This window comes from Apostichopus japonicus, chromosome 2 (assembly GCF_037975245.1).
Source record: "Apostichopus japonicus isolate 1M-3 chromosome 2, ASM3797524v1, whole genome shotgun sequence".
Classification (NCBI taxonomy): domain Eukaryota; kingdom Metazoa; phylum Echinodermata; class Holothuroidea; order Aspidochirotida; family Stichopodidae; genus Apostichopus; species Apostichopus japonicus.
The window spans coordinates 20,642,653-20,660,840 of NC_092562.1; the positions used below are offsets into that span (position 1 = coordinate 20,642,653).

Sequence of the window (18,188 nt, forward strand, 5' to 3'; positions counted from 1 at the left end):
AGGGTTGCTGATTATGAATGGTACAGTAAAATGTCTTTGAAAGACAAAAAAAAAAATGTTGAAACCCAAAAAAATCTTGAATAAAAAAACAGCCACCATTGAGAAAATATCATGCTTTAGTCTAGCTTTGCACTTCTATCCACGTTGTAAGATACTACCCATTGCTTGTGTAGGTAGCTTCACCAAGGGCGTAGGAACCCTCCCCCCCCCCCGCTTCGCAAGTCAGAAAACCCCTTTTTCATTTCCAAATGAGAAAGAAATCTCATTTGGAGCACCAAATTGCATCTAAGGCCAGGTGAAATGCAAAAGTTTTTACAAGATGGAGTGGGTGTTGAAGTGTGCTACATTGCACCAAATTGCATCTGAGGCCACCTGGAAATGCCAAAAAATTTCAAAGGGGAGGGGGACACCCCCTCCCCCAGGCCGGCCATCATTCTTCAGCCCCCCACTCAAAAGTACCTTCCTACACCACTGAGCTTCACTGACAAAGAGTACAGTTTAGCCTTTAAACCCAGAATGGCTAGAACCACCTTAATCTAAGAATGACAAAACCATTTGCCCTCTTTTTTCAAACTATGGAAACTGCTCACATAAATTTGTCATATTTTGTGATATGATTATTTCTGTTAGTACTTGCGACAAACAGCTATAAATCTCATTTTAGATGAAGCTTTCATAAGCACCTGCAGAATTTTTTTTAAATCATCATACATAGTAAAATTACACCATTCTGCATAAGGTTAGGTTTTTGAAGAATTTTCCGTCCTTGATATCGAAGAGTTGAGACATATTTTCAACATTTCCATAATTCTTAGGCAAACTGGGATCAGGAGGCTAGGGCTGGAAGACAAGCGTTACAAAGTGTTTATTAACTGAAAGAATTATTATAAAAGTGCATACAATTTTGGCATTCTTTTGTAATCCACCATTTAGGCGAACAGAGCACCAATTTTCACCAGTTTATTATTATTTTTTTTTTTACTGTTTGTCCTTTTTCTCATAAAGTCCTTTTAGAATAATCTTGATTCAGAAAATGCAAATATATTTCATAATATGCAAAAGCCCAGGAAGAGATCCAAATTTAATAATGAAATATTTTTGAAGTGAATTAATAAATAAATAAAATAAAATAAAAAACCGAGCATTGACTTTTTCTTTCTTTTATCCTTTGGCCAAAACTGAAACTCAAATACATCAGTGAGATATACCATGACGCAAAATTGTGACCTACTACTATAGAGAAACAATACAAACTGGAAATGCAAAGAGGTGCAAAAATCCTGTTTTTTGGCTGCCATCCTAATTTTCAGAAAGGGTTCACTACTTGTAACGATGTAACCAGACTGAACATTTTATCAAAGATTTTTTCTACATCAGAGGCCAACCCCCCCCCTGTCAGCCCCATGACTACATAGCAGGCCCACCCTGTTTGCCCTTAACATGCGCCTATTTATGATTATATCACAGGTCCACCCCTGCCTGCCCTTTTTATGATTACATAACAGGTCCACATCTGCCACATTTATAACATGATTACATCATACGGTCCACCCCTGAACCCCCCCTGTTTATGATTAACATCACAGGTTGACTTCTGCCACCCCTGTACATGATTACAAATGACATATGTTCATCTCTGCCATTCTCAGCAATTATCATCCAATCCCATAAACGATCATTATGCCTCAAACATTATATTGGTCTATATATGTAAAATTTCAGGGTTTTTTGGTTTTGGTATCAAACATATACACAAAGGTCCACATTTCTTGGTGATTCCCACCTACTTTGGACGATCTTCCATAGAGCGGTAGCATTTATTCAAAACAACATTGTCCTGCGGCCGGCATCATTCAGATTTGGCCCATGGGTCTGACTTCATCGGCTAGTTGGAACTCTGCCCCCGTACTCTCCACTACGTCTTCGACGGTCACTCCGTCTGCGAGCTCGGTCAACGTGAGACCGTTTTCCTTGTCAACCTCAAATACACACTGAAAGAACAACAAAATTACACAATAGAAGAAGGCATTTGCATTATAAAACACCTGGTACGTATGGTAACTATACAATATATATCAATTATCCAAACATAGTGAAATGTTGCTGAAAATTTGGGGGCTATAAAGACAAACCCAAGGTAAGTGAAAAGAATGCTGATATGAAAAAATCTTTAAAAAAAAAAAAATCTTTATGAACTCTTGTTTATGAATGACAGAGAAGCACTTGACACAATTATTCAAAAAAAGAAAAAAAAACCCTGTTATTTCTCATCTTAAGGGAGCAAGCCTGTTTTTGTTTTGTTTTTTTAACATGTTTACAAGGATTTCAGACATTTCACACAGCAGGGCCTTGAGGGTAATTTATGCGAAACAGGTCAAAAAGTACATATTACCATTTCAGTAATGATCATGTCCACGCACTGGACGCCAGTCAACGGCAGAGTGCAGTTGTCCAATATTTTGGGTTTTCCTCCTTTCGCAGCATGCTCCATGGTGACGATAACCTTGGTGTGTGGTGCTGACACAAGATCCATCGCACCTCCCATTCCTTTCACCATTTTGCCCTGGAAAAGAAGAAAGCAAATGAGCTTGATAAAAACATTAAGTTTTGAGTTGGCGTGTCTATGCTAGAAGAAATAACGAACAGGTCTGATGATGATGGACCACAGTTGTTTCATGTTTAGCATATTTTTGTTTGTAAGAGCAGCACTGATACCCTTTGCAGAAGGATAATGTAAAATGCAAAAACATGAAATATTGGGGAAAAAACGGCACATTTTGGTGGTGGACAATGTGACACTTATGTGGTAGAAAAATATGTACCACAATGTTAATTGAAAATTTCCTACCTAACTCAAAGATAGGATGGAATGTCGAATGTTTCTACCCAGATAAACCCTTCCTTAATCCAGCAGGAAGGAAATAATAGGTAGTCTGTGATCTCATCATGGTAGAAATTCTTCAAACATTTTACTTTTCCAAGTACAATACTGCTCTTAATTTTTCCTTGAAATGTGATGCTTTTTTAAGAATTTTAAGTCATCCGAGAAAGAACCTGGGCACGAAAAACCAAACCAACCGACTGAACCACCGATCCGCTCTCAACCCCAGTCCCCCCCCCCCTTGCATCGAGACTGTGACTCTGTGATCATCATCAAGTGTGCATCACGACTTCCCTACAAGTTCTTGAAATCTGATAAACTTGGGATGTTTGCTTAGTGTTCGACGTGCTCTCCAATTTAATATAATATATCATCGCTTTAGAATTTGTTGATGAGAATAATCTATCTTCCTCATTGGATATAAAATGATTTGAACAATATCAAAAAACACAAAGGCTTTTCTGTATCTCAATTGCACATAATTAAAATTTCACCAAATTTCAAAAAATCTGTATCCCCACATTTACCAAAAAATGTTTCCAGGGACAGATGTCTCGCTGTTTCGAACTACGGGTTTCATTAAAGCAGCAGGATATACAAAGAGACCTTTTTCATTCAGCCATTTTTTTGTGGCATAACCGAGGTTGACGGAGGAGGGAGGGGGGGGGTGGGGGGAAGGATGGAGGAAGGATTGGACGGAGGTCAGAGGAGAAGGTAAACAGTATGCACACCATACGTTGAATTACAGGTCCGTCCCCCACAACTGGAAGGAGGGGCACTACTCCAATCTCCATGTCCCTGTTACCTCTGATGGTATTAATTCAAATATCAGGGTCTTACTCACCGGGATCATCCAGTTAGCCAAGTCACCATATTTGGACACCTGCATAGCACCAAGTATTGTGAGATCCAGATGACCCCTGCAGGAAATACAAAGAGATGTTTAACTAGTAATACCATCAATGTTATTCAAGTTAGATAAATACATTGATATTAAATATAACATAATTAACAGCATTTTATTGTTGGAGAGGCTTGCTTCTCAATACTACACGATTAAACAGTTAAACAGGATCATCTAGGGGGAGATTAATTCTGTTTGTCTTAATTTGATCCCAAGCATCGTTATCTTTGAATAACACTCAGAACAGGTTCGGTAAAATGGGTCTTAAGTAGACTTTTGAATGTAGAAAGTTTAGAGCATGTTCGAATGTGATCTGGTAAATTGTTCCAGAGATAAGAGCCGTGATGGGGTTATCGAGATATTGATGCAAAAGACAATTGGTTGTAAAATTTGAAGAAAAAAAAACATAAAAAAGCAACAGAATTGCCAGCATTCTTCAATGAAACTACACCTACTTGCTTCAAATAAACTTTTGGGTACTAAAACTTGTCACCTTCAAATGCTGTTATCTCGAAATGGTACGTAGGAATTTATCGCAAAATTTCATCAGATTGCTTAGAAATTTAGAATGTGTTCTTCTTTTATTAGTTACAAATCAATTTTCCTCTGGACTATCAGTTTTGAGTGTCGCATTTTCCTGCCACAGGAATATCCCTTTGAAGGGATATTCCTGCCAAGGTTATATCCCTTTAAAAGGATATTTCTGTCAAGAATATATCCCTTTCAAGGGATATTCCTGCCACGGGAATATCCCTTTCAAGGGATATTCATATCAAGGATATATCCCTTGAAAGGGATATTCCTGCCAAGGATATATCCCTTGAAAGGGATATTCCTGCCACAGAACTATCCCTATATTACAGGGATATTCCTGTGGCTTAAGTTGATTGTTTAACAAAATTGCTGACATTTTTCTGCATCTTAAGGTTGAACTCACATCCTCAATTGTAGCAGTTTGAATAGTAAAGAATGAATTTCTCAAATTTGGTGATATTTAATCAAAGCATCTGGTAACAGCAGACTTTATAGTGATGTCATTGAAGGTAATTCAACATGAGAAATGGCCTTCTTTTTTTTATTCCTTTCTGTAATATTTAAACCATTATTCGACAGAGCAAAAGAACATTGCTTGCAAAAAGTTTTACTTTTGATAAAAAAAATTCTAACATACAGAGATTATCGGTAGCTAATTAAGCATTCCAAATGTATATAAGATTTATATGACAAATCAACAAGCAGATTATTATCATCAAAATGTACCATGCTGCCAGTTACCATGGTGACAGTTACCATGGTGACATCACAGACCACATACTGTGAAGTATTTCTTGGATTAAGGGATGAATATTTTAGTCAAAAATAGGTTTCTTCGCTCAATCAACCATTTCTTGAGTTAGGGGACGAGATACTGTCGGAACATTTTGTTCTCTTCAAAGGAAATATCCCTTTAAAAATGTATCAAATTAATTTCATCATGAGTTATTTACCCTCTGATCATAGCAAACGAGTCATCACTGCCAAAGTAACTCGCCCCGGGGAGTACCGTCACCGTTTCTTTACCTGCGTTGATTAAATCTGGGTCCTCTTCGCCTTTCCTCGGAAATGGACCCTTCAAAAAAAAAAGACAAAAAATGGACGGACATGAACCCAAAAGTGTCTCCCAGGGTGTGGAACAGAGGTTTCCTATTGTTAAGTGATAAAATAACATCACTTTTCAAAAACATAGACAGACAGACAGACAGACAGACAGACAGACAGACAGACAGACAGACAGACAGACAGACAGACAGACAGACAGACAGACAGACAGACAGACAGACAGACAGACAGATAGATAGATGAGTTTTATAGGAATATGAAATGCAGAACAATTTACCATCAATAGCTGTATGAAGAAATGTCAGACAACAGAACGGAGTAAATAAAAAACTCACAACTATAAAATGAAACAGATAATATTGAAAAATTCAAAATCTTTTTTTATTTTTGATGGGGATGACCAAATGATTCTGTGACACTTTCTGCGACCTCCAATTCAGTCGGTTTGGAAGTAACCATGTTGCTTGCTAAATGGCGATTGACTAATGCTTTCTCCAATAAAATTTCCAACACTGGAGTCTAAACGAGAAAATGTCTATCAAGACCACCAAGCTATGTCCAAATAAAAGATATTGATCAGCTATTTTCTTTCGTTTCCTTCTCTTCTCTTCTAATCGCTTCTCGTTGTGATTTTTTGGTTCTTTTTTGGCATTTTCACTTTTGTTTCTGCTTTTCGTTTTATCAAAAAAAACAAAGATATACTGATCATTTCTTATGACACTCTCTTCTTATATTTTTTGGCAAATTTCTTTCTTTCCCTTGCTTTGTCACTGTTGTTTATCCTTCTTACTATTAATATCTGTAAAATATAGGTAAAACCAACCTCACATTAATATCCTTGACTGAGTAATGTCCACTACTTGTTTTCATGACTTACCAATCCCAGGATGCCATTCTCACTCTGTAAATGAACTTTGACATCTGGTTTAATGTAATTACTGGCCAACATTGGAATACCGATACCTAGATTAGCTGTGACGATAAGAGTTAAGGATTTAACAAACATTTACATGCCACTGGAGAAGTAAACAACTTTTACCCTTATTCTTTAATCTACCTCTGACATAGCCTTGTCTATAAGCCTCTTGTCAGAATTGTACAAATGTAGAAAGGTTACGCTCGTCCATCACAAACAACATCCACCAGAAATTGTACTTGCTGAAGGGTGCCCCCCCATCCCACCCCCACAAAAAAAAAGATCAAGGTTACCTTTGGGGAGCACTCATGTAATCCTAGGATTACTGCATCTCTGTTAATGAGGCTAAAATTAGCTTTCCTGTCTCAGACTTATTAAACAAGTTATCATAATTACCGTAAACATCAACATCAAAATCAGGGATCGAAAATTGTCCAGAAAAATTATCTGCCCAAAAATAGCTGTGGGCTGAGCAAAGAGAACTAGATATGTGACTTTAGGAAAGATCTCATGAATCGTTCCTGTTTTCTGCCAATTCTCTACGAGTTTTTTCTCTCACTTTGGAAACTAGTGCAGCAATGCTGCATATTTCAAACTAACGCTGTGCTTGTACTTTAATGTTAATTGTATCAGTTAGGAGAGATATATATTGCAATGTGTTGCAGATCGACGTTATTCAAGAGCATTTTAGTTACCGAGCGTTTCATGCAAAGAGCAGAAGTTACAAAAGCGAAACAAACAAACAACCCAAAAATTCCTTAAAAGGCAAAATTCCACAAGAATAAAGCCTTACAGTAAAAGTAAAGGCAAGAAATAAAAAAATATAAAATAATATTTTGAAGTACTTCTGGCCAGTGGGAAGGAGACCTGCAAAACTCAATATGGTTCCACAATGCAGCTATTTGCTGTGATTATTCAACACACACCAATAACAAGTCTCTATTCAAAGAGTGCATTTTTCAAAATTTTAGGACACAGCTGCAGACTGTTTGGGCCTGGCAAATCAGGTCTTTACAGGCAGGTAAAGGAATCTGTCTGTCACTGACAAGTAACATGTACCACTGTCACATAAGCACAGTCTGTCTGCTACATCAGTACAGTGTTTGAAATCATTCAAAACCCGGTCACATGATATTAAAGGATACCGTACATGCCATCTTTAAATTCCAGCGCCGCTCTCTTGATAATTCTTTCTCGAATGGCAGCGCCTGGGCTGGTCGGTTGTTCTTCTGAGGTGTCTTTCTGTAACGTCAGTCTCTGTGGAGGCAAGAGGCAAGAAAATCGACGCCATTCAAAATAAATACATATGTCTTTTCTTGCCCAAAGAGAAATCATAATTGAGACAAACGGGATACTTTGCCAAAACCCTCAGAGATACAACATTGACTTCTATTAACCATCTCTGCTGACATTTGAACTATCATAGTCAACTTACTTGAAAGTCACTGACTTCAGAACAAACACGAAACTCTTTAGGTTTTTTTTCCCTCCATTTTACAACAACGTTGACATTTATAATTACTGAGTAACTGTATTATGGCCCCCTTTTTTTTGGGCGGGGGGAGGACTGGGCAGGGTATACTTACAAGTACTGCCTTATCTCTTGCATCCAAATGTCATTAACTCAGGACTAAAAGACAACCCAATCCAAAATAGACAGGAGAGACCATCATTTAAGCATTATATGTAAGTATCCTAACACTTGCTATTAAAATATACTCTATTGGCAGCGGTCACTCTATAAATTTCTATTTCTCAGCTATTAACGAGTGTCCAATCAGACATGAACAGTTTCTGGCATGACACAGAGAATACGTTTGGTGGTTGTAAAATGTCCTTTGAAATATTTGAACCCAACTAAAACTGACTGATTCTTCGACTGTCTAGCAGACTTGAAGTACGAGTAAAAGTCTATGTTGTTGTAATGTTTGATCTCTAGAGTAAGGCAAATACGTCACCAAAAACAGAACTAGCATTGTTCGATACAGGTGATAAACGCCTACAGTGGAATTACGACCTTCCTTACAGGTTCCAAGCCTCTCCACATACAATCAGCGTCCGTAGCCTAGTGGTTAGGGTGTCCGCATATAAAGCGGGAGGCCCGGGTTCGAATCCCGGTGGAGGCCGGAAGTTTTTGTCACTGTTCTAAATTTTCCAACTAATTACATTTTCAATTATATATGTATATATATATATATATATATATATATATATATATAGATATGGACAACACCATATGTAGATTACAGACATACCTCTATCCTCTTTTCATAGTTCTCTCCTTGTAGAATTCTCTGTATATATATACTCTGGACATGAATGTCTTCAGCTGCAAAACTATCAACATCAACAATTTCTTCAACCTGAAAAATATTAAATAATCATTTAATATAACGAAGGCAGAAAGTTCCCCACCGACCAGTAAAGTAATTTATTTTTCTGCAAACTTGCGGGGGGCTGCGTAGAAAGAAATGATTGCTTGTATAGAGTGGCAATTCAGGGTCATTAATTATACACAGAAATGCTTTTAAAATGGCATTCAGGGTCATTTAATTACAGAAACTGCTTCAAAGAACTTTGCATTCACTGTCATTATTAATCAATCTCTGTCTTTGCTGTGTGCTTTAGCCAAAAATTGACACAATATGGGCACAAAATATCACATGCAGAAAAGGTAATTTGCAAATTTTTGTAAATAGACACTTACAGCATTCTAACGAATCAATGAAAAAACAAAATTCACCAGTATAACAAGTCGTACGGCAATGACAGTTTAAAGCAAGCCTTTCAGGTCTAATTATTCTGGATTGTCGATGGCATACTGCGCTCTACTGCACACTTCAACAGCAGCCCTAGCAAAAACCTTTCAATTACCTAATTTTGTGTTTTGGTTACTGTTATAAAACCGCAATGTTACATAAGACTTCACCCGGGGGTTGCATCACGAAAACAACCACCGGTCAAAGTAAGGATTCTTCCCCGAGACACAGTAGTCACGTTTTTAAAGCGTGATATTTTCCTTTCATATTTTCTACCGTGTCATGTTTTCCCTCGGGCATTCTCCTCGCAAAAGGCGCAAACAACGACTACAGACAGAAGAAACCCTAAAAAGCAACAAATATAAGCCAAGTAACCTAAAGCTTTCTGGTCATTAGCATATATTGAGACAAGCGATATATACGTCTTTCAGCTTTGCCTTTTAGAGGTCTTCTTTGTGGAACACAAAAATTGGAAGAAAAGAACTTAACACTTTAACTTTTAAGATCCTACTGCCTGTTGGTCCTCTCTTAAACGGTAGAAAACTTTTTGTTCGTCTTCCAAAATATAATAATATATATGTATATATATATATATAATAATGGCTTGTCACTTGGCTTTGCAGGTCTTTAACTTATGCTGCAATCGCAAGTTTTTTAGCAAGCAAAAATATTTTTTGCATTTCATTTTATCAATTGTGAAATTCTAGGGCTGAGTATTACTGACCTGACCAATTTTTTGTCAATTTGCATATTTTTTTGCATATATTAGTGCAGTCTTCCTAGGGAAAATTGGAATTTAGTCAAAGATGATACTTTATGACCATTGGGTAAGTATTTGAATATTTAACGAATATTTTGTTGTTTCCTTTGTTCACCTCTGCGATGGTGACTTTGGCAGCGCGACACATCGGTGAATTAAAGTTTCTGGCCGTCTTCCTGAAGATGAGGTTGCCAGCTCTGTCTGCCTTCCAAGCTTTGATCAAAGCAAAGTCACCCGTGATGGCCTCTTCCATTATGTAATCTTTACCACGAAACTGTCGTGCCTAGAAAAAAAAAAAAAATATCTAGACTATACCATTTTTCTATTTTTTTTTGGTAGGAGGGAAGGGGGGGTGGGGGGATGCAGAGTGCAGTCAAGGAGGGGAGAGTAGGAGGGACAGAAGAATCATCTGTTATTACTTGTCAATCCATAAAAAAAAAGATCATACTGATGCATTCAGTTATTATGAAGATAATGTGAAGGTGTGAATCAAAGAGAAATGAGGGTAATTGGGGTGAGTTGGAGGGGGGGGGTTTCATCTAGACGGCCCCTTCCCTAAAGATGTAGAATTCAACCAGCGATAATGTCGAAGAGTACAGCGAAGACAATAATGAAACAGCATTGTTCTCAGCATGTACAAAAAAACAATATGATTGCATTACGTAGAGTAGCCGTTCCCTTCCCCCTCCCCGCCCCCCCCCCAGGAGAAATGAGGTTAATTGGGGTGAGTTGGAGGGGGTATAATCTAGACTGCCCACTCCCTAAAGATGTAGAATGCAACCAGCGATAATGTCCAAGAGAACAAGGATGACAACGATGAAACAGCTTTGTTCTTAGCATGTAAACAATAAAACAATATAATGATTGCATAACATAGAGTAGCCGTTCCTTTCCCACTTCCCGCCCCCCCTGTAAGATTATGTCGGCATTTGGTGCTTGTCTCACCTGAATTTCGTATTTCAATGTTTCTGAGTTGGGGGGCACCTTGATGCGTGATTCCCTGATCGTGTGTGTTTTTGCGTCATCCAAGTATTATTTTTATTGCAGTGTGTGATGAATCGTCTATCTAACAGGTTCAAATTGCATGGAATGAGGCAGTAAGGCAGTAAAAGTTGTGGATTGTATTAAAGACGTGTGTTCAGTCATCTTCAAATATTACACGGTCACATCGTCCCCACGATGCAATGTGGAGAGGAGTACACAATGTTGCATTTAACCGTCCCTTACCCCTCCGCTGCACTTAAAATGTTTCCATCCTGGGCTGTATGTCATAGGTGAACGATCAGAAGACACCAAAGAGAGGAAAACAATGTTGTATAATGTATAAAGTCCCTTACCTCTCTGGGTTCACTTGTGATATCGATGGTGCCATCCTGGTTATACTTGATGGGTGACCCACCGTGGTGGACCAGGGTTCCGAAAGCTGTAGGAGTAAAGAAAGCTGGAATACCGGCACCACCGGCCCTTATTCTCTCTGCCAGTGTTCCCTGAAAAATTAAGAATTGATAAGAGAACCTGATCAATGAAAAAAAAAAAGCACGTTAATTTGCAAGCTAGTGTATAGAATATAAACGCTGTGGGTATAACTTTCACATGAGAGTGTGGTGGCCAATTGGCTAAGGCGTCGGACTCGTGATCCAAGGCTTGCTGGTTCGATTCCTGCCTAGTTCATTACTTTGTGTCCTTGAGCAAGATGCTTTATCTCACTTGCCTCTCTCCACCCAGGGGTAAAATGGGTACCTGTGAGGTAACTTGTCATTGGGCGCGGTATATAACTGCTGCCGACTTGAGGGATTGTCTCTGGGACAGGTTATCATTGACCAGGGGTAATTCAACATCTGTAAAGCACTTTGATTCCTATCGCTGGTATAAAGCACTATATAAAAAGGAAATATTAAATATTATTATACCAATAAAATTCAGACAATACCCAAATTAAAAATATTCCCACATTACACATTGCAACAGGTCTGTCTAACTCAAGACAAAATGAGACCCAACTACGATACGCAGAACGAGCAATCATCTCGATGCTTAACGAAATGTATTTCTGCTTTTTGTCCCAATGTTTGTCTTTTTGAATCCAACAACTCTACAACAAATAAACATTTCCTTTTCATCTTAATCACTCTTGATAATTCCCAGTCGGCTTTATACCTGAGGTGTCAGTTCGACTTCTAATTCGCCAGAGAGGTACTGCCTTTCAAATTCTGCATTCTCCCCGACGTAGGATGACACCATCCTCTTAATCTGCTTTGTTTTTAAGAGCAGTCCCAGGCCAAAATCTTCCACTCTGCACAAATACAAAAGAACACCCTTCAATTGCACCATCTCTCTTTATTCCTTTCCTCTGGCGTTGTTTCACCAACGATCACCCGTCACTAGGGTAAAACAACCGTTCACTACTTTACTGCAATCAATGGCCCCCGTTTTAAATTAAACATTTTCTCAAACTCGAAATAAATATATATATGTCACTTAACTGTAGATTTAATATCAGGGAACTGGAGTTGAATTTGGGGGGAAAACTTGTCATATTATCACAACAGTGCAGTGTACGTAAAGGCAGACATAAGGACTACATTATATCAAAATAAAGTCCCTTCATATATATGCTAACCTGACGGCACTGGTTTTTAAAAATATTACGACACTCCTTCACACAGTTCCTTTCTTTAACGGTGTGGGTCAATTCTCTTCACATGTTTTACATAATTTACATATTTTACATAATTTACATATTTTACATAATTTACATATTTACCCAGCATTATTGCTCACAGCAGTGAGGTTCTTCACTCCAGTCTTCAGCAGACCACCTATCAAGTTTTCTGGAATGCCACACAAACCGAATCCTGTTGGATAAGATGGTCACTTGTCAGGGATAGGTTGGAAGACACGGTGTCTTGGGTGCTAACATTATAACACTTCTATATAGAAAACAAAATTGCTGAAAGCTAGCAAAGATGTTTTTCCTTGAGATAGGGAGTTCCCAAATATTCTAGCAGGTGAAAAATTGGGGCAATGCATTTATGGAGAAAGTTACCTTGTAGATGAAAACCAGACTACAGTAGTTGTAGTAGTATCCAAGTATGAACTTGTACCATAGAAACATGTGCTGAGCAGAAATACATTATGAGAGTAAATAGCATTTCAAAACATTGCCATCATTCCTATACAGTAGCTGTCTGTAGAGTTTATGCATTAGTGTAACACTATTTATTTGGAGTTAATGGGGGTTGGGGGGGGGGACGGGCCACTATCTCAACACCCCACCAGGAGCTTAAAATGCCTGACTCATTGTACATACACTTGGGGCACACAGTGCACGCTTAAACTTGCCTTATCAAGAGAACAGACTTTTAAGTAAACAATTACAGTAGTTATCATAAATTTCTACATTAAGCCAAATTGAAATCTCTGGAAATTGAAACTGTGACCCATGCTCAATAGGTGAATTACTTACCTCCAACCAATAGTTTAGCATCATCTGGGATGTCAGCAACAGCTTTTACAGGATCTGAGTAAAATTCTGCATTACGGCATTTGCTAGTTGAAAAATTGGAGGTAGATATCTGTAACGAAGTTTAAAAGATACTAAAGATTAAAATCATGTACTTTGAATGCCAAACACTGACAGATCTCATACCTGGGAACAACTTGTTTACATTTTTCATAAATATATCTCTTTGAAGTTCACCCATTTGGTTTATCCAAAATAAAAGTAGAAAATATTAAGAACCTAAGAAGTACCAACATTGCTAAGTACCCTTAACACTCGTCACGCTATACTGCAAGATAGCAAATAACTATGTGAAACCAGTGAGTTGTACTAAAACTTCCTCATGGTACAGATTTCGTCATGATCTTTGTCAATAGAAACATGGATTATACTGAATGAGTTCACAGCATAGAAGCATCAAATATCACTGATTCAACATCTATAAAAGATGTGTGTATCATACATGTACATCATGCCATTGAACCACTGAGTGAACTGTCTATTCTACATTACAAAAGAACATTTCAACAAACATAATCCACCATGTAAATAGGCAGATTTTGTGATAAGATACTATATCTATTAAAGCATTCTAATCTAAACATATCGCAAAGATATCAATCAATCAGTCTATAAATCATAAAACTATACATTCAGACAAAACAACATACTTATTATAACCCTACTTGAAGATACAAGTGGTTTAATCCTTTTCATCTAAATTGCACATTTCACTTCCAAAGAGTGAGCTTTGATAATAAATGTAGCTCCGCAATATGTATTCTACAGCCACTGCCACTGATGAACTCATTGATTTAAAGCAAGCACAAGCAGGAACTACTCATCAGTAATATATATATCAAATGGATCATCCAAAACTTGTGTACTCCAAAATAATTGATTTTGGCATTTATCTTACAAGGTGGTGGGGGAGGGTATGGGGAAGGGAGAGGGAGTGGGGAAAAGGGAGTCTTGTGTCTTAGAAAAGTCGATAGGTAGATAGCTAGACCAAACTGATCATTTTGGTTATATTCGTTGGAGATTTGGGGTTGCTTGGGCTATCCATCTACAATGCTTACTATTTTGTGGTCAGGTTGGCATCTATAGAGGCAAAATTGCAAAACAATGGAGTTCCCTTTAGGTGCTTGTCAATTGTAGGACAACAAGATGGAATAAAAAAGGAGCATGTATAATATATATAGGCTAGAAGATCTATATTCAGCATTAAAGGTTGATATAATTATGCAAGGGTGGAGATGAGTCTTTGGCTCAGATGGCAAGTAAAATAGTGCCCATATTACACTACCCTTTGTATTTGTAACTGTAGCCTAGGACCAAGATAAGACCAGGGGATGCCTGGCAGCACAGTGGTGTATAGGCTTTACATGCAATAACCATATGCCTACAAAGTTTGTGAAAAGTAAATGATCACCATCACACACATAAAATTAGGACCTCTCAGTTCTATTCAGAATGACTTCTGCGGTTAGGCTTATTAACATTCTATCTTGCTGTCTGACAAAATTATTTTCCCTAGGCCTAGGCCTAACCCTACATCAGCTAGGCTATTAAGTTTCCTCTCATCTGATCATATGATTATCTTTGTAATTTCAATTTTCATTCTCATGTTTGTACAAATATGAAGGACACTAGAAAACTGCAAAGCTGTTATCACATATAGTGACCAAGCGAAGTAGGATCAAACTTCAAGACTGTCATGTTTCCCATTCGGAACGATGGGAATTGATCCAAGAAATAAATAACCATAGGCCTCTGTATCATAGCCTTGGCCCGATTTCTAGCCTAGGCCCTGGATCCTAGGCCCGATTTCTAGCATAGGCCCTGGATAAACTTCCATCTTTCCGAACGGTGAAACATGGGGTTTGATCCCATATCTTCGTGATTTGTTAGAATTTGAAAGAAAGAGCGTGCAGTCCTATGTTTATTGCATCCAGTTACTGTAGGTTACGACCATTCTAACGTTAGACCTTTCCTACCTACATAAAGTATCGTATAGTAGTTCTACTACAACTTACAAGTAGACCTTTGCTAAAACAAAATGTCGTATGATTGATAGTCGAGAGACTTTCACCGCCTCTATTACTTTACAAATCCAAACATCACAGTAGTAAGTAATTTACCCTCCATATTTTAGTTTTTCGTAGTATTGCTGATTCTCCCCTTCTTCTTACTAAGAAACGTGGCAGTAGGATTACTCGTGAAGCCATATTTAGTAATCACTTCAACTATGAAAATTTCATTTATGGTGGCCGGTGTCTTTACCCAGGCTATAGTACTCCAACGAGGTAAATGAATCATTTACCTCGTTGTAGTACTCTAGTACTAGAAGCACATAAACACATGCGTACCTGGCAGTCGTATTAGTTATATGGTAACTCATGCTAGATATGTAACGTATACGATTCTGGTCAGTACGCTGAACTTTGCGTTTTTTGCCAGATGGTGTTGGTTTTAAATGGAAAAGCACGTGCCTGGATGCACCCCCCCCCCCACCCGGCAATAGATCTAAAAGCATGAGGAGGTTAATTAAGCGGTTGGGTTGAAGGGCAATGGGTGTGGAAGAGGCGTGGAAAGATAACATATATTTTTTGTATCTTCACACCCTCCATGTTACCAAAATCTTTCAAAAAAGGTGGGGGGGATCCAGCTTTACCAAAAGACTGCTTCCCTTTCCCTCTTCAGCCCTCCGATTAAAATTTGGTGGTTGCGTGCCATGGCCTTTGTTCCGGCTTATCGACGTCCACACAAATTCTGCCAACCCACCAGTGGCGTAGGAAGGTACTTTTGATTGGGGGCTGAAGACTGATGGCCGGCCTGGGGGTCTAAGGGGAGGGGGCGTCCCCCTCCCCTTTGGAATTTTTTTTTTTGCATTTCCAGGTGGCCTCAGATGCAATTTGGTGCAATATAGCACACTTCAACACCCACTCCATTTTGCAAATAATTTTGCACTTTCACCTGGCCTTAGATGCAATTTGGTGATCCAAATGAGATTTTTTTGTCATTTGGAAATGAAAAAGGGGTTTTCTGACTTGCGAAGCGGGGGGCGGAAAGATACTTCCGCCCCTCCATATTTTTCACTGGGGGCTGGCGCCCCCAGCCCCCTCCCCGGTTCCTACGCCCTTGCAACCCACTCACCGTGGCTGCAGAATAGGCACAAGATGAGCCTGTTCAGTACTACGGTCATTCCACAACGTGTTCCATACGAATAGTACATCCAGTTTTCATGTTAAGCAACTTATAGTCCATGCATGTCATGCTAAAAGAGGAAAAGAATTGGCGAAAACATGTCCTAGTTCATCCGAACTACACTTTTTATTTGCGATAGTTTACTATTTACTTTAAAGGGAGGAGGGCTGGAGGAGGAGAAGGAAATGGCACACTCGCACTGTCTTATAAGTCGATAACACATTAATAATCGGCGTTCATACGTGTAGAATCATGAACTATATATAACTTGAGGAGCTTACCTTCGTTTGCTTTAAAATTCGACAAGTATCATTATCCATGGCTTGGTTGACTCACGCACCAAAACTGGCAAACGACAGATCCGAGAGTTACGGTCACTATATAGGCTCCTTGAAAGTATAATTATCGTTCCAACCGCCAAATTTAACCTACAAATACTAGGCTATAGCCTGCACATCTGATGCAAGGTCATATGAAGAAACCTCAGTTATTGTCCAGCCTGGTTCCACTTTCAACTAGAAAACCGAAAAAAAATGTAACTCCCTGTGGGTACACCCATTGTGTCCGTTAAATTTGACCTAACATGTAAACTGGCCGGTATATGAAACCAGCTTTAAGTTGAAATATCCCACGGATTAACTACCGGCGCTTTTCAAAAATTTCCTTTTATCCGAACTTTGATCAAACTTACGAAAAATCCAGCTATATATTATCTTTTGATTCTCTTTACAGAGATGTGTTCATTCGACCATGTATTGACTATTCCCGTGTTTATACGTACATGGTTCGTATACCCACATACCTTGGAATAAACCTGATTTGAATGAACGCGGAGGGTTCGAGAAGGGGCCTATATGTCGATATATTGTATAGCCTCAGATGCGACCGCAGTCATATATAAAGACAGTGGCGTAGGAAGGTACTTTTGAGTGGGGGGGGGGGCTGAAGACCTATGTCCGGCCTGGGGGAGGGGTCTAAGGGGAGGGGGTGTCCCTCTCCCCCTTTGGATTTTTTTTGCATTTCCAGGTAGCCTCAGATGCAATTTGGTGCAATATAGCACACTTCAACACCCACTCCATTTTGTAAACTTAATTTTGTATTTTCACCAGGCCTTAGATGCAATTTGGTGCTCCAAATGAGATTTTTTTTCTCATTTGGAAATGAAAAAGGGGTTTTCTGACTTGCGAAGCGGGGGGGGGGGCGGAATTATACTTCCGCCCCTCCACATTTTTCACTGGGGGGCTGGCGCCCCCAGCCCCCCGGTTCCTACGCCCTTGGATACAGATACCAAGTTATATGTATGTATGTGTGCATTTCAGATCCTCCTGCAAGCAGGAACTCGCGAAGAAGCCTCATGGGCTTATCAAAGCCGCAAGCTGACCGAAGTCAGTCTCTTACCTTCATATTTAACGTTCGTGATTATGAATTGTCAATTGTGAACAACTCTGTAACTGGACGACATACATTAATCTGGGAGTGACTCGAACCGGGGACCTTATCATTGAAGGGCACCGGCGTTAACCACTGAGCTAACACTCCTAGCTAAAGAATTTTATATAAGCTATAAGAATTTTATATAGCTAAAGAAAATTATATAGCTAAAGAAGACCTTTTCGCTTCCGCGTTGCTCATCGATTTCAAAGGATCATGGCTAATATTG

At 38.8% G+C, this 18,188-nt stretch overlaps 1 protein-coding gene and 1 non-coding gene across 2 annotated transcripts; one reads left to right on the forward strand and one right to left on the reverse strand.

Moving 5' to 3' along the window:
- Positions 1-10: 10 nt before the first annotated feature.
- Positions 11-15,612, reverse strand: LOC139981648 (succinyl-CoA:3-ketoacid coenzyme A transferase 1, mitochondrial-like). The gene is made up of 13 exons (XM_071994204.1): positions 15,463-15,612; positions 13,286-13,394; positions 12,584-12,674; positions 11,977-12,112; positions 11,157-11,306; positions 9,935-10,102; positions 8,556-8,663; positions 7,446-7,557; positions 6,262-6,356; positions 5,273-5,394; positions 3,726-3,801; positions 2,393-2,563; positions 11-1,991 (listed from the first exon to the last, which is right to left on the reverse strand). The coding sequence occupies exons 1-13, from the start codon at positions 15,547-15,549 to the stop codon at positions 1,854-1,856; spliced, it is 1,563 nt and encodes a 520-aa protein (XP_071850305.1). The 5' UTR covers positions 15,550-15,612; the 3' UTR covers positions 11-1,853.
- Trnay-aua (transfer RNA tyrosine (anticodon AUA)) lies at positions 8,355-8,426 on the forward strand. Its single transcript has one exon. It is a non-coding gene; the product is annotated as a tRNA-Tyr (tRNA).
- Positions 15,613-18,188: the final 2,576 nt, after the last annotated feature.

Bases quoted from the DNA above. Each gene is read 5' to 3' on its own strand.
- LOC139981648 (XM_071994204.1), bottom strand. From the start codon at position 15,549: ATGGCTTCACGAGTAATCCTACTGCCACGTTTCTTAGTAAGAAGAAGG. The intron at 13,395-15,462 runs GTAAATTACTTA...ACTTCGTTACAG, and splicing joins GAAAAACTAAAATATGGAGG to ATATCTACCTCCAATTTTTC. The intron at 1,992-2,392 runs GTAATATGTACT...TTGTTCTTTCAG, and splicing joins ACATGATCATTACTGAAATG to TGTGTATTTGAGGTTGACAA.